The 14,723-nt window shown below is 42.9% G+C and overlaps 1 protein-coding gene across 1 annotated transcript in view; it reads left to right on the top strand.

Moving 5' to 3' along the window:
* The window catches only part of CLIC5 (chloride intracellular channel 5), a 100,642-nt gene extending 92,905 nt beyond the window's left edge, over window positions 1-7,737 (top strand). Inside the window, exon 6 of the mRNA XM_044252067.1 lies at window positions 3,049-7,737. Coding sequence (XP_044108002.1) covers window positions 3,049-3,216 — 168 coding nt within the window. The 3' untranslated portion in view covers window positions 3,217-7,737. The remainder of the gene's footprint in view (window positions 1-3,048) is intronic.
* The last annotated feature ends 6,986 nt before the right edge of the window (window positions 7,738-14,723 follow it).

Below are 14,723 nucleotides of genomic sequence, written 5' to 3'. Positions count from 1 at the left end.
TGACATTAGGTGTCAACTATCCCCAAATAAAAAGAGGAAAGCAAGGACTGTAACAAACATTAGTGATTACTCAGAAGATACCTGTTGAATTAATTCATTTCCCGTGTCATCTTGTGGAACCCACTTAGGCACTTGGCAGTTTCAGTCTACTCGTTGTTAAGGATTTTCAGGCTCTAAAATTAGGTGAGTTCCTTGGGACGCCTGGGTGGCTCAGTTGGTTGGACGACTGCCTTCGGCTCAGGGCATGATCCTGGAGTCCCGGGATCGAGTCCCACATCAGGCTCCCAGCTCCATGGGGAGTCTGCTTTGCTCTCTGACCTTCTCCTCGCTCATGCTCTCTCTCACTGTCTCTCTCTCTCAAATAAATAAATAAAATCTTTAAAAAAATAAAATAAAATTAGGTGAGTTCCTTATATTTGACTCTAGATGCACTTTGATTTAGGACACCTGAAGATAGTAAAGATGCAATACAACCGTTTATTGAATCCTTACTTATCTAACTTCTCTTTGCCTTACTTTCTTCATCTCTATAATGGGAATATAATACACTCTTCCTTATGGAGTTATTTAGAAGTTGTAGAGGATTGCACAGTGCTCCGAAAAGCCTGGAGCAGAGCACATAGTAAATCAATGCTTGTTAGTGTCACTACTCTTATAAACAGTGCTACTGAGGGGCGCCTGGGTGGCTCAGTCAGTTAAGCATCTGCCTTCAGCTCATGTCATGATCCCAGGGTCCTGGGATGGAGCCCTGCATTGTCATTGAGGTTCCCTACTTAGCGAGGAGCCTGCTCTCCCCCCATCTCCCCTCCCCTGGCTGTTCTCTCTCTCTTGCTCACTCTCTTTCTCTCTCACTCAAATAAATAAAATCGTAAAAAAAAAAATTTACAAAAGCCTTAGTGTTGAGCAGGCAGTATAGAAATGAAGAAGCTGAGTTTCTGCCCTTATACTGCTCACAACCTAGGGAAGAGAGAGAGAGGATATTAAAACAGTAATTGCAGTTCAGAATAGAATAGAGCTTACTATTGGGACAGAATTTACAAACTGATGCAGGAGAAGGGAGGGGAAGATGCATGCTCCTTGGGAATGTGGTCAAACCGATGAGGCTGAGCTTTTCACACAATAGGGTCATCATTGCGTTCACTCAGCACAGCTTTCCAGGGAGCCCTGACCATCACTGGCAAATGAAGATGAAAGCCCAGCGTAGCTGAACTTTGGGGTTCTCTGAGTGGGAGGATCCCAGGGCCAGCAGTCTGAAGACCTCTCTAAAAAGAAAACAAGAAAAGGAGGTAGAAGTCAGGGACACCTGTGTGGCTCAGTTGGTTAAACCACAGCCTTTGGTTCAGGGCATGATCCCAGGGTCCTGGGATTGAGCCCCACATCGGGCTCCTTGCTCAGTGCGGAGCCTGCTTCTCTCTCTGCCTGTGCCTGACACTCTTCCTTCTTGTGCTCCCTTTCTCTTTCTGATAAATAAATAAAATCTTAAAAAAAAAAAAAAGATTCAGAAGTCAGGGCCTTAGGAGAGAGATTATTCTTTGCTATTCCCACCCCTGCCCCTAGAGGCCTAGAAGCAAGAGGAGCTGATGTGCAGACCCCAATGTATAGTTACAATAAAGGAGCCCCGTTAAAAAGTACTCAGAATTTCCAGCCAGTGACAGCAGAGCCTGGAACCAAACACAAGCCCTTCTGAGTTTGAGGCCCCATGTAAAGACAAAGGTCACCCTCTCTGCATGCAAATGGGCAAAAGATGGGTCTCGGGGAATTATAATAGGAGATAATGTTTCTTGAGCACTCAGGATGAGCCAGCCATCCCTCTAAGCATTTGGTGTGTATTAATTTTATGTGTATTAATCCATTCCTCCAAGGTAGGTCTTATTATGACCTTCATTTTAGAGATAAAGAAATGGGGGCTCAAGGAGACTAAGTAACTAGTCCAAGGTCACACAGCTGTTAAGTGGTGGAGTAAAATGGCAGATTCAGTCCGTGGGGATCCAGAGCCCATGTTCTTAACTGCTATGCTACTGTTTCTGCACAAACAGCACCTTCCCAGAACGCCCAGCCACAGCCCCCACGTGTGCAAACTACGAAGAGAAGTCACGATTTGTTCACTCTCACAGCGTACATGGAACCTGCATGTACATTCCAACATCTAACTTCCTTTTTATGCTTTTTGTTCTCCCCCATGAATAAGGGTGCTTAGGTAAAAAAAGTGGATGAGGAGATAAAATTTATAATTCTATCAGTCAGCCATAACCACTGGTAACATATTGGTATAGATACTTCTAGTCTCTACCCGTATTTCTCCAAATGCATTATACTACTTTAAAAAAAATTATTACTTTATTGCACTGCTCTTGAAACTTAGCAATCTTTTTTTTAAATGATTTTACTTATTTATTCGAGATAGAATTTGATAGATTTATTTGAGCAGAGGGCGGAGGGTGAGTCTCGACTGAGCAGAGACCCCAATGCGCCGCTGGATCCCAGGACCCTGGGACCATGACCTGAGCTGAAGGCAGATGCTTAACCCACTGAGCCACCCAGGCATCCACTTAATGATCTAAGAGAGTCTTCCAGATGTCTGAAACTTCCTCTGCTGCATCATTTCTAAAGGCTCTCAAGCATGGCATTGTATTTACCTATGATAATGCATTAATTCATGTACCTATTGCTGGACATTTCTTTTCTCTGTCATTTTTTTCACTCTTGCATTTTTTACTCTTGATCCCATGATCACAGATAGGTAGCTAATCTTTCTGATGATTTCCCAAGGAAAGTCCCTCAAACAAGAATGAGTAGGTCAAAGGGAAAATTATATTTACTTATGAAATAAATAAGATTAGAGAAGATAGAAAGAAGGCAGTTCTGCCTGCCCCTTGCACAATACATATTTTGCTGCGGGGTGGCAGGGTGTGATGCATGCGGGGTCTCCACCCCCGTCCGCCCCGCCCCCCGCCATCCCCCCTGCTTGCACACCCGGTCCCACCACTAACTCCTCCCAGGTTTGTCTTGTGCCTTCCCGCCATCTCGGTCCTGCTGTCTGTGTTGTAGATCGTGGCCAAGAAGTACCGGAACTATGACTTCCCAGCTGAGATGACGGGCCTGTGGCGGTACCTGAAGAATGCCTACGCGCGGGATGAGTTCACCAACACCTGCGCCGCCGACCAGGAGATCGAGTCCGCCTATGCCGACGTCGCCAAGCGCCTCAGCCGGTCCTGAGCTCGGTCGCCTCGCCCCGCCACTGGCAGCACAAGGACTCTGCTTCTTCCAAACCAACTCCAGCCTCACTGACTTCCCTTCCACATCGCCTCGGGAAACATCTTTTGGTCGCGGGCCACCTCTTGCTGGCCCCGTGGACTCTAGCCTGCTGTCTCTTAGGAAGGTCCCAGCCAACCCCATCTGATCCCGCCGGCATCTGCAGGCGGCAGTGATAGACACCGTCAAGCTCTCAGCCTTTGGGCCTGGTCCGGCTTTCAGTGTGTTTGGGGTCAGCCCTGGAGAACCTGCCTAGGGGACTGTCCCCGGTCCCTCTGCCAATACCAGATTCGCTGCTCGGCTGCGGTAGCAACATGCAATCCTGTGTCCCCTTCCCCCTCCTCGTTGGTAACTCCTTGGCCAAGGACAGATGCCATCAAAGATCTTACTAGAAAGAGAGCCACCCCATTTGGGGGAGTCAGAGAGATTGAATGGAGGACAGGCAGGCTGTGGATTGGGCGGCTGGCACACACACCTTCAGTCCCTCTCTGCTTTCTGACGCTCCGGTCACACAGGGCACTGAGGACCAGACTGGAACACCATTTCAGACCGTCTCTGTAGTCTGCAGGGTGAGAAGGTCGTGATGCTCTCATGTATCGGGGGCACACCCACCTCTGTGCTGTGCTGTCCAGGTCTTTTGAGAAAGCAAAGTTGGCATGCAGTCACAAACCAGGGTGTCTGGGAAGGAGAGGGGGAACAGTGTCAATGCCAAAAGGCCCACGGGGTCTACTAGCCATGGGTTTGCTTGCTTAGCGGTAGTTTTGTTGGAGGTGACATGCCCAGGTTTGACAGATCCATGAGTGAATTTTGTTCTGTGAGAAAGCAGATGGGAGGTGGGGGGCAGGGGTGGGGGGTGAAGATAGAGAAGTTCTTTATGAGGCTCGAGGTTCCCTGGGAATCTTTGTGCAGGTCTTCTTTCTCATGATCTCACAAAGTCTTGAACTGCTGATGTCATGTCACTACCAACCAACAATTGGCCAAAACTGACTTTCCAGTCTCTTCAAGTGGTTCCCGAATGTGGGTCTGCCAGCCCAGTGGGGCTCCTGGCTGAGCTGGCTACAGCCTCTGATGGGTAACAGATGGTGTGATCATGGAACACCTTAGGAAGAAAGTCCATGGGCCTTTCTGACTGGGAAACCATGTGGCTTGAACTTGAAGAAAAGTAGATGCCCTTGCCATCTGACTCACCTGCCAGATGAAAAAGGAAAGTTTTTTTTAGCTAATATTTCTCTCCTCAGTTGCTCTCCTTCAGTTTTACCTCCCTCAAAGCTCATCTGGCTTGAGCCTGGGGAACCTGTGCAGAGGGAACTAAGAAAAACGAGTTAATCATCAGCCCTCTGTCCTAGTGGTGGCCTGTGAGAACAATCAGACATCATAGACCGTCACCTTCAGCAGCTCTCCCATCCGGGCTGCCCGCGGGTAGAGTGAGGTTCCCGAGTGCCAAAAAGCCCCGGGACATGGCTTGTTGCTCAGGAAGGTCAGGCAACAACGGTCCTTTCCATAGAAACATTGGCACATCGTTGGCCCAGCCACCCCCAGACAGAACTTTGTCTCCAGGGATCTCTGAAGAGATCACGTGGCCGTGATCTTAGCAGAGGGGAGGAAGCAGGAGCCCCTTGAGCCCAGTGAGGAAGAGGAAATTTCTCAGTAGGATGTTTTATTAGCCTGAGAGCTTTGCAAGGGCAAGAGGCATTGATTCATTCCTTCCCTTAAAGAAACCTTCCCAGGGATTCCCTGGGAACGGAGTCCCTAGACATGTTTAAAAAGGAACATGGTGAGGAAACAGTTCTTTTTACTGTAGGGAAAAGCCCCAAACTGGCCTCTTGGGAGATGAAGTCTGGAATGATCCCAGAGGATTTTTAATTAGTGTAAATCCTGTTGTCCTCAGAAACCCTGACCTGACTTTAGCAACACAGTCACAATGACTGAAGAGGCAATTTACTTTCCAGAGACCCGCAGTGGTGCTGTTTTAGAAGCATGGCGGTGTAGCAAAGGCAGCGGGACAGAAAACAGGCTCCCAGGTGGCACAGCTCCCGGCTGGGGGTTGTCTGATACTAATGACTGATTTGAGAGTCAGAATTCAGCCATTGGCTGGTCTTAAAACACAGTCTTTAAAAACAAAGAAGCCAAACTGAATCAATATTGTTGTTTCTAGATGTTCCTTCTGTGGTTTACTTAGTTTTGCATAAATAACGATATTAAGGCACCAGTGGGGGGAGGCAGTTAAATGATCAGTTATAACCACGGAAAACAGGGGATGGAGTTAGAGATGGAAAGCACTTCTGAGTACTTAATTCAAGAATATCTTTTGATTTCAATATAAGATTATGACATAATACAACTGACTCTTGACTGAAAGCTTTAATGTCTTATGACCAGATTTAGCAGAATATTCTAAAATAACAATAATATTACCTTCCAGTTATTTTTTCCAAAAGAGATTTTTTTCTCTAGATCCTTCAGCCTTCCTGGGCTTTGGCCACAAACCTGTCACATATACAGCAAATCATCTTCAGGCCTCAGTCTGATGAAGTCCTTAGGTGTCTCCAGCATCCGCTCAGGGAGTCCTGAAGGTTTGGTCTTCATCCAAAGTAACCCCATTTTTGGTCTTGAATGAGTGTTGATCCCTCAGAAAGCATTTCAGTGGCATTAGAAAGGATTTGGGTTGAGATCCTATTTTATTTTGGATTTATTTTTCTCCTTTGACTTTCATGTCACTATTTTATTTTTTGGAATAGCATAGCGGGAGGCAGAGGCAGCAAGAAGAATCAAACTCAGAATGACTGTGTTGAATTAACCCATTTATCAGATTGGGCTACCTCTCAGGTTGGCCCTGAGAGAAGGTATTGGGTAAGATTTTAATAACCTTATATGATGAGCTGGATAATAAAAGCTTGAGTGTTCTAGAGCATGGTCCTTGTATTGTGTGTCTTTATCTCCTGATGACAGAAGTGAAATGCCTGACAGCTCAGAATCACAGGCGACAAACCCCTAAAAACCCACTTTTATTTAGCCGCACAATCTCAGACTGGTTTCAGCTTCCCAGAAAATGCGTCTCTGGTGTACACATCTCCTGCCAGGGGCACCAGCAAGGATCTTGGTCTTTTCATTAGAAAAAGCCTTCTCCAAGAGTGACGTTTCCTCAGCTGCATTTTCCAGCCCATGTCAATGAGACGGCAGAAGCTCTTCACAGCACCCGTGACTACTGGTCATTCTGCACAAAGACAACACCAAGCATCTTCACATTGTTGCAGGAGGGATCGAGCCTGGAATTGACCCTGAAGATCTCAGAATCCCAGGAATCAGTAAGGCTTAGACAAATAGAATTAAAGTTGGGGGCGGGGCGGAGAGTCAGGAAGGTATAGGTCCATCTCTTAAGAGTTTTCCATTGTGAGAAACCAGTGAAGGGTCTGTGTCTAAAATTAAATTGGTCTAGAGGCAGCAGGAGTCCAGTAGTTACTTCTGTGATCCTCCACTATTCCTTGTGGCCAGAAGCCATTTAAGTAGCAGAGTGAGTCAAGATGCTGTTGTCTGTCTCTCCTCGGAAAGATGAAGTATCACCTCATTATTAAACTGAAGCTAAAGGATTTCTAAGGGATCCCTTCCTTATTTTTTCACATGCCATTAAAAAGAATCGTGAGCATTGGAGAGCGAAGTGTGCGTGTGAGAAGCATCCTGGTTCTCAAGTTAGGAGGACAGACATTGTCATGTCTTTGGCCTTGGAGCCTTTTCTGCAAAGAGACCCATTGTTTTCTATCCAGTGCTTTTTAGCATTCAAACCAAGTAACGTGTGTCCCCTTCATGAATGCATTTTCCTTTACCTTTGCCAATATTCTTCTCCCAGCTTAGTTTCAGGATATTTTCCTTTCATCAGGAGGTATGATCAAAAGTGTGCCTCATTTTATTTAATGTTACTTGCAGCATTAGATCCAATGCTCCCCTCACCCAACCAAAAATAAAATGAAACATTGCCTCATTATAAGGTTTGGGCTAATATGTGTTTCTATAAAAGCAATCTGTTTTTCTTTTAAAACATAGTTTAAAGAATCCAGTTATCTAATATATATACGATATTTTATGTATAGTTAGAGATTTCACAATAATGATTGTGCATACACTTAAAATATACAATATCCAGCTGATGTTTGAAATTTGTCTTACTTTCAAGACCTCGTGTTTGTCCCATTCTAAAAGCTGGGGGTTAACTGATTTAGTAAAAGATGCCTAGCTTTTTATAAAAGAACAAACATTACATTTTATAAAGACACTCCAAATGATGGTTACTTGCTGTTCTCAAGACCTTTAACTGTGGTGACAAAATAGCAGGACTTGCTTTCAAGCCTTAATAAATTTAAGTTGCCTTTCGATGAAGATACTGCTGAATGTTCTCTTCATGAATCTGAACGAGTTATAAATTTGTTTTCCAGTCTTGGTTGGTATTGGTATTAACTGATTTAAATAAAGTTGGTTTATTTTCGAGTATTACAAAGGTAATCATCAGACTACTTATTTGAGGTGCGGATTCCCTATGCTATTTAAATGACAAGTATGAACTACCTCCCCCCCCCCAATAAAAGTTATTCTGTTTTCCCATTATAAAAGAAAATATGTTCATTATTCTTAAAAATCAGAAGCAAAGAAAAAGAAAAAGAGGAAGAAGAAAAGGAAAAATAAGAAGCTTGTGACCCAGTCATCCAAAAATCCATTTTTATTTTAGCAGGGCTAAATTCTATTATAGAACATGAGCTGGGTTAAAAAAAAATAGACTGATGTTCATTCAAGGTTCTCACTTCAATTTCCTATCTGTATCATTATACCCAGGGTAAGCCAAAAGTGACAGTCCAGGTATGATTTAAGGCGTTCTTTAAAATACTAGTCTACCTGCCCCCAAACTCCCTCTTTGCTGACAGTGGCCTGACCCTATCAGTGTTCCTGGCCGAAATCCCCACCCCTAGAACATCACTGACTCTAGATTAAGGTCTCCAGAGTCTTCAGTAAGTTTTACCTGAAGCCAACATTGATATCAGATGAAGTCCTGACAGGAGAGGTGGCCAGTAGGTCACAGCAGGTTGTAGCTGATGCTGTCCATGGTCTCCCTCCATCACGACCACCCCTGTGTTCCCCTGGCAGAGCTCTGATTGGGCGAGGGGTTCTCCTCCCCACTCCTCCCTAGTCCCCACCCTCACAGGATTCAGGTAAAAGTGCTTCCCACCTCAGTTCCAAGGGGCGAAGCATGAATGAATGGTCTGACCCTGTCCTCCTGGCTGTGGTTGGTTTTGGAGTGGGTTCTTGACCATCTTGTCTCACCCAGTATTGTGAGAAGAGATTTGTTTAGGAACTTCTGAGAAAGATCTTCTGAACAAGTGTCTCCTTAAGTCAGTGCCTCTGTATGGGGGTTTGAGGCCTGGAAATGCTGCCCTCGCCCCACTCCCACCCGCCCCAGAGACCATGAAGGACAAGCATCAGGCAAAGTACTGCAAAAGGCACCAAGAGTGGAGAGGGTCCATCTCCTGATAGGACCACTGAGCTTCTGAATCAGCCCCCTGTGATCCTGTCTCTAAGTCTGCTTTTCCTGTTCTGTTATACATCCTGGATTATTTGAGGGGATTTGTTTGTTTGTTGTTATGAGTGGCTGAAGGTATCCAAGTGGTGGATGAGCCAAATTTGTTGTCATTATTGCTGTTGTTGTTTTTAATAGCCAGTTCCGTCATCAGATTGCTCAAGCAAAACGTGTTCCATGTTTCCATTGTTGGATCTGCAGGTTGACCAAGGGCTGTGGGCACAGGAGACTTCATCTCTCTGCATCTTGGTTTCCTTAATTGTGTTGTGATGAAACCAAGGGGTACGCGAGTGGCCATGCCTGTATCTGGTCTTGAGAACGGAGTCCTGTTCCAGAAATCCTGCCAAAACTTAACTTGGAGATAAGAGTGTCTCATTATACTTGCAAAGGTTGTGAACTGTGTCTCTTTTATTTTTATGTCCAGTAGCTAAGATCCCCAGAATTCCCAGTAAATTTTACCTTATGGGAAAGTGCCTGGGGTGTCAGACTCAGGGAAGCTCAGAGTTGAAAACTGGAGATCAGACTTCTGATCCTAAATGTATCACTACATTGCTATATGATCTTGAGTAAAGTCACTTTCTGGGACTGTTTCCCCAGCAGGATTAATAAGGCCTCTTTTTTGGGATGATGAGTTTCCTGATGAAGAGTACTTAGAAATAATAAAGAATTTTATAAACGGAAATGACATTTCAGCTAATTGGAACCATCAGTCCATTGGAAGGTCTCACGGTAGCCCTCCTAAATGGAAAGAAACTGATCACCAGAAAATACATAGGTATTAGGAACTGGTGGGTTAGGGTGTGCCAACCAATCCAAAGTTTTATGTTCAAAAGTGCCCAATCCTCCCTGTCTGGTGAGACCCACCTTATGATCACTGGGCTCTGGCTCTAAATCTTTGTAGATATCCTCCCCAACTCCCTTCTTCTGAAATATACTAAGACTCTATTGAAGAGGTGTTCTTTTTAATTGAAATCAATCTAATAATTGTAGCTTTTTCCAATCAAGTTTTTCTGGTGATTTTTTTCTCATTTATTTGTTTTGGTCATTGTCAACTAACACTCTGTATCTTATTTTTCAATTTTTTTTCCTTACTCATACATTATGAACATCTTTCCATGTCCCTTTTCATCTGCTACATCATTCTTATATATATGTATATTTTAATATTGATTCATTTATTTGAAAAAGAGAGAGAGAGAATGCAGGGGGAGGGGCAGAGGGAGAGGGAGAGAGGGAGAAACTCAAGCAGACTCCCTGATGAGCACAGAGCCTTATGCAGGGCTTGATCCCATGATTGTGAAACTATGAGCCGAAACCAAGAGTCAGACACTTAAATGACTGTAAAACTCAGGCATCTGAAGGACTCCTTGGCACGTGTAGAGATCCTTCTTTGAATAAAACATGAGAAAATTTAAAAATTAAAAAAAAAATCCTTACTTTTGGCCACATAAGGATTGCCACCCTAGACCAAACCCAGTTGATACCTGGCCAGTATAGCCTCAGAGATGTCAGGAACATTATGGGAAGATGCATATGTATGTGCACAAGAGGGCCAGCTTTGGAAACATTAGCACTGGACTTGTGAAGATCTATTTTCTACCAGAATTTTTTCCCACAAATTCATTGAACTTTTGGCCTTCAGAGTAAGGTCAGGCCTGTCCTTCAGGAAGATGAATGTGGATAAAGTGAAGAGAAAGAAAAATTGTGAGTTGGCACGGCCTGCCATGGGATTTATGAAAGTGTGATAGAAAAGTGAAGCCAGAAAACCTGAAATCCCAAGTCTGTATTTCAAGGGTGATGATATTTAGAGTACTATGGCCTCTAAAGTAACACCCAAGAGACAGGTAGATCTTCACCCTTAAATTCTAGATTAATTAAGGGGGAAAAGAGACTTTACATTCACCTGGAACCAAAGGACTTGCAGAAAATGATCATCTTCATTCTTTCCTGTTGCCCCCAACCCATTCTCATGCCTCACACAACTTCTGGAACACCGTCTCTTCTCATAGTGCCAGCGATTCTCAGAGAGATTCTCAAAAAAAGCAAACCAAGATGGCGTTAATTATCCAGCTCTTGATTTATCAAGATGCGATATAATCTGAAAACAAATGTTGAAGAAAGGTGATGAATGTAAAAGATCATGAGACTCTAACTGAACCATTGCACAATTAAGACCACAACAGGGCCAAGTTCAACAACCAAGAGAGACATGGAGCCCAAAAGCTATCATGTGGTTATTTAATTCTAGAAAGGGGAACTATATGAGGGTGTTGAGGGGAGTAATGAAAGGAGCAGTTAAAATGTAAATTGCCCACTGGAGACTATTTTAAAATGCTTTTTTGGAGTACCTTGCAAGGAGCTCCAAAGTCAATAATAAAAGAGTCTATAAATGCATCAAGGCAGAAAGCCAACTAGATAATCAGTGAGACCACTTGACCCAGAGCTACCCTGAGAGAGAAAATGGAGAGGCAGTTGTTTTCTTTTTAACTCTCTAAAAATAAAAAGAGACGACAAGGACATCTTCACTTCCTCTTTTAAAAGATATTCTCATAAATATGGACTTGAACGCAAATAGGACTGGGAGCAACCAATGGCAACAAGAGACATCCTGAGGGGGAAGCCACTGGGTAAAATTTATGTCTAAAAGGTGACAATAAGCTTCCCTACCAGGGGCTGTAAAATGCCCCATATAGCTAAGAATACAGCTCCAACTGCATCCACAGAATATTGATTCTCTGATATACTAGCCTAAGTATATACTGTGGGCAAAAAGGCCAGCCAAATACTGGGATCTCCTAGAACAGCATTGGCCAAGACACACAAAGCTTTGTACTTCCTAGTGCAAAACCAGGGTATGATCACTCCTGTCTGCAGTTTGGATGGACATATCCCAAGGAATATTAATGGTCACAATAGTCTCTATGTTAAATGCGTATCCTTGGGACCTCATGTGCTAAATAGTATGTATTGGAGTTATCTCAAATTCTTGCAATATTCCCATAATGTACTCCTTTTTTGAAAAAAAAATTACAGGAAGGGAATCAGAGGCCCGTAGCCATTAAGCAAGTTGCTCATGTTCACTAGCCATTAGGAGTTGGGATTTCAATCCAAAAGACCAACAGAAGGTCTTAGAAGAAGGAAGGAAGAGGAAGAAGAACTGAAACAAAAAATAGCGTTCCTCAGTCTGAAAGGCGGAGCTGTAATACGATCAAACCCAAAGTAACACAAAGCTCTGTGACTGGGTAAAATTGTGAACCAGGTACACATAGTGTGCGACTCCTTAGGACATCTAAAATTAAAAATACAAACTCTTCAACAATGTCTCTCAGAGACTGTTGTATTTAAGTACATAAAGGGCTTCCTCAGTTGTTTGTTTCATAGGTGTACAATTTTCATTGTATGGATATGTGTTTACCTATTTATTCATTTAAAGATTTTATTTATTTATTTGACAGACAGAGATCACAAGTAGACAGAGTGGTGGGGTGGGGGCGGAGCAGGCTCCCTGCTGAAAGCAGAGAGCCCGATGCGGGTCTTGATTCCAGGACCCTGAGATCATGACCTGAACCAAAGGCAGAGGCGTAACCCACTGAGCCACCCAGACAGCTCTGTACATTTATTTACTGATGAATTTGTAAATATTTTTGAATTGGAAAAAAAACATGCACAGTCAAAGAAAAGTCATGCAGTTCAAGAGGCATTACAATGAGAAGAAGATGACCTTCCTATGGCAAATACTCTCACCCACATCCCAGAGGACACCAGTGTTAACAATTCCTTATATTAACTTCCAGAAATTTTTGATGCACACACACACACACACGTTATATTGCACATCATGTTTTTTGGAAGACTATAGGACATGTGCGTGCATATATTGCACCAGATTTATTTTATTAAAAAATGGGAGCTTGACTTTTTATTCTGCATTTCTTACTAAATCTATCTTAAGGAGCTTCCTATATCAATATATTTCACATTTTCTATAACATCTGCACAGTGTTTCACTGTGTAACTTAATTCACTTGACCAGTCTACATTTAATAGACAATAAGGTCATTTCCAGTCTTCTGCCATTGAAATAAGGCTGCCGTGAACATTCTTGGTGGTATTTTTGAACATATATGAGAAAACATTTGTAAAATAAGTTCCTGATGGTATGATTAGCAGAATCCAGGTATATGCATTTAATTAATTAATTATTATTTTCATTTAATGCATTTGTGTGATTCAGCACTTGAAGTAGTATAACAAATTAAATACTGAAAAATCTCACCACCCCATCCCTCATCATTATACTTCCTTCCTCGTCTATAAGTAAAGATTTTATTAGCTTCTTGTGCATCCTTCTGGATTGTTCTTTATTCAGTTGCAAGAAAATGAAAATATATATTCTTATACCCTCCATTCTTACCCCAATAGCACATACTGCATACATTGTCCTGTATCTTACATTTTTTACTTAATATACCCTCCGGATCTTTCCATATAAGCACAAAATGTTTATCCACATTTTTTACAGCTACATACTATTCTGTAGTGTAGCTATTCCATAACTTAACCAATCCCCTTTTGCTGGACACCAAACTTACTTCTAAATTTTTGCTACTGCAAACAATGCTGTGACTAATAAGTATGCACATACTTAATTTTATATTCATATAAATAAATATAGAAACATGCATAAAGTGTGTTACCAGTTGGGTAAAGAAAACAAGTGAGGGGTGCCTGGGTGGCTCAGTTGGTTAAGTGATGGAGTCTTGATTTCAGCACAGATCATGACCTTCAGCGTTTGGGAGATTCAGAGTTCTGAATCAGGCTCTGCTCTGAGTATGGAGGTTGCATAAGATTATATCTCTCCCTCTCCTGCTACCCCTCCCCCTGCTTATGCTCTCTCTATGAATAGATAGCTAGATAAGTAAATAAATGCATACATAAATAAATCCATAAATAAAGGAAAACGGAATACAAATCTCTGTTGACTGACAAGTTTTTTAAAAATAAGATTATTTATTTATTTATTTATTTGAGAAGGAGTGAACACAGAGGAAGAGGGAAAGGGAGAAGCAGACTCCCTGCCAAACAGAGAGCCCATTGTGGGACTGGATCACAGGACCCTGATATCATGACCTGAGCAGAAGACAGAGGCTTAACCCACTGAGCCACCCAGGTTTCCCTGGCTGGCAAATTTTTGACAATTCCTTGAAAGGATAAACAAAAATTTAATAATAATATTCTTTACTGGGAAGGATGGGAACTGAAGGTAAGGGAACAAGGTAGGAAAGAGATTTTTCTCTGTACATGTTTTTATATATTTTATTATTTAAGTCATGTGAAGAGATGCTGTGGTGTTGTATTCTGTTCCTATTTTGGAAAGTATGTAATATGTATCAAAATCTGTTTATGACAGGTTCCTGTGAAATTTTGGGGTAATTTAAAAACAAAATAGGCCATTTAGGACTTCCATAGGCTCTTGAGACAAAGTTCTAAGTGTCCATGATGCTTCTCGTCTGAACTCATTCCTTCTGTGTCCCACCCAGCTTGTGGCACGGCCTCAGTGTGATTTTTCATGAGTTTTCATCCCTCGTTGGTTAATTTAATATTTCTCCCATCATCACTTTCCTGAAACCCTAGGAATATTAGATGTGCCAGTTAACAGATCCTTCCTACAGAATTGAATTAAGAAGTGTAATTGATAGAAAATGCCCATATGACACACAGATCCCGCATTGGGTGAAGAGACAACACATGGCTGTGGAGACTCCCCAGCAGCCTGGGTTTGCCAAGCTCAGGTGAGAGCCCACAGGGGAGATGGAGCACATACTGCCTTGAGCTTCAAGCCTCGTGGGTCCCTCCACCCCCAGCTGAACCCTCTGGAACTACTCTCACTTCAGTTGGCTTCTTTGAACCG

This window comes from Neovison vison, chromosome 1 (genome assembly GCF_020171115.1).
Source record: "Neovison vison isolate M4711 chromosome 1, ASM_NN_V1, whole genome shotgun sequence".
In the NCBI taxonomy this organism is placed as follows: domain Eukaryota; kingdom Metazoa; phylum Chordata; class Mammalia; order Carnivora; family Mustelidae; genus Neogale; species Neogale vison.
The sequence above is the reverse complement of the archived record's forward strand: the minus strand, read 5'-3'. Positions and strand labels throughout refer to the sequence as shown.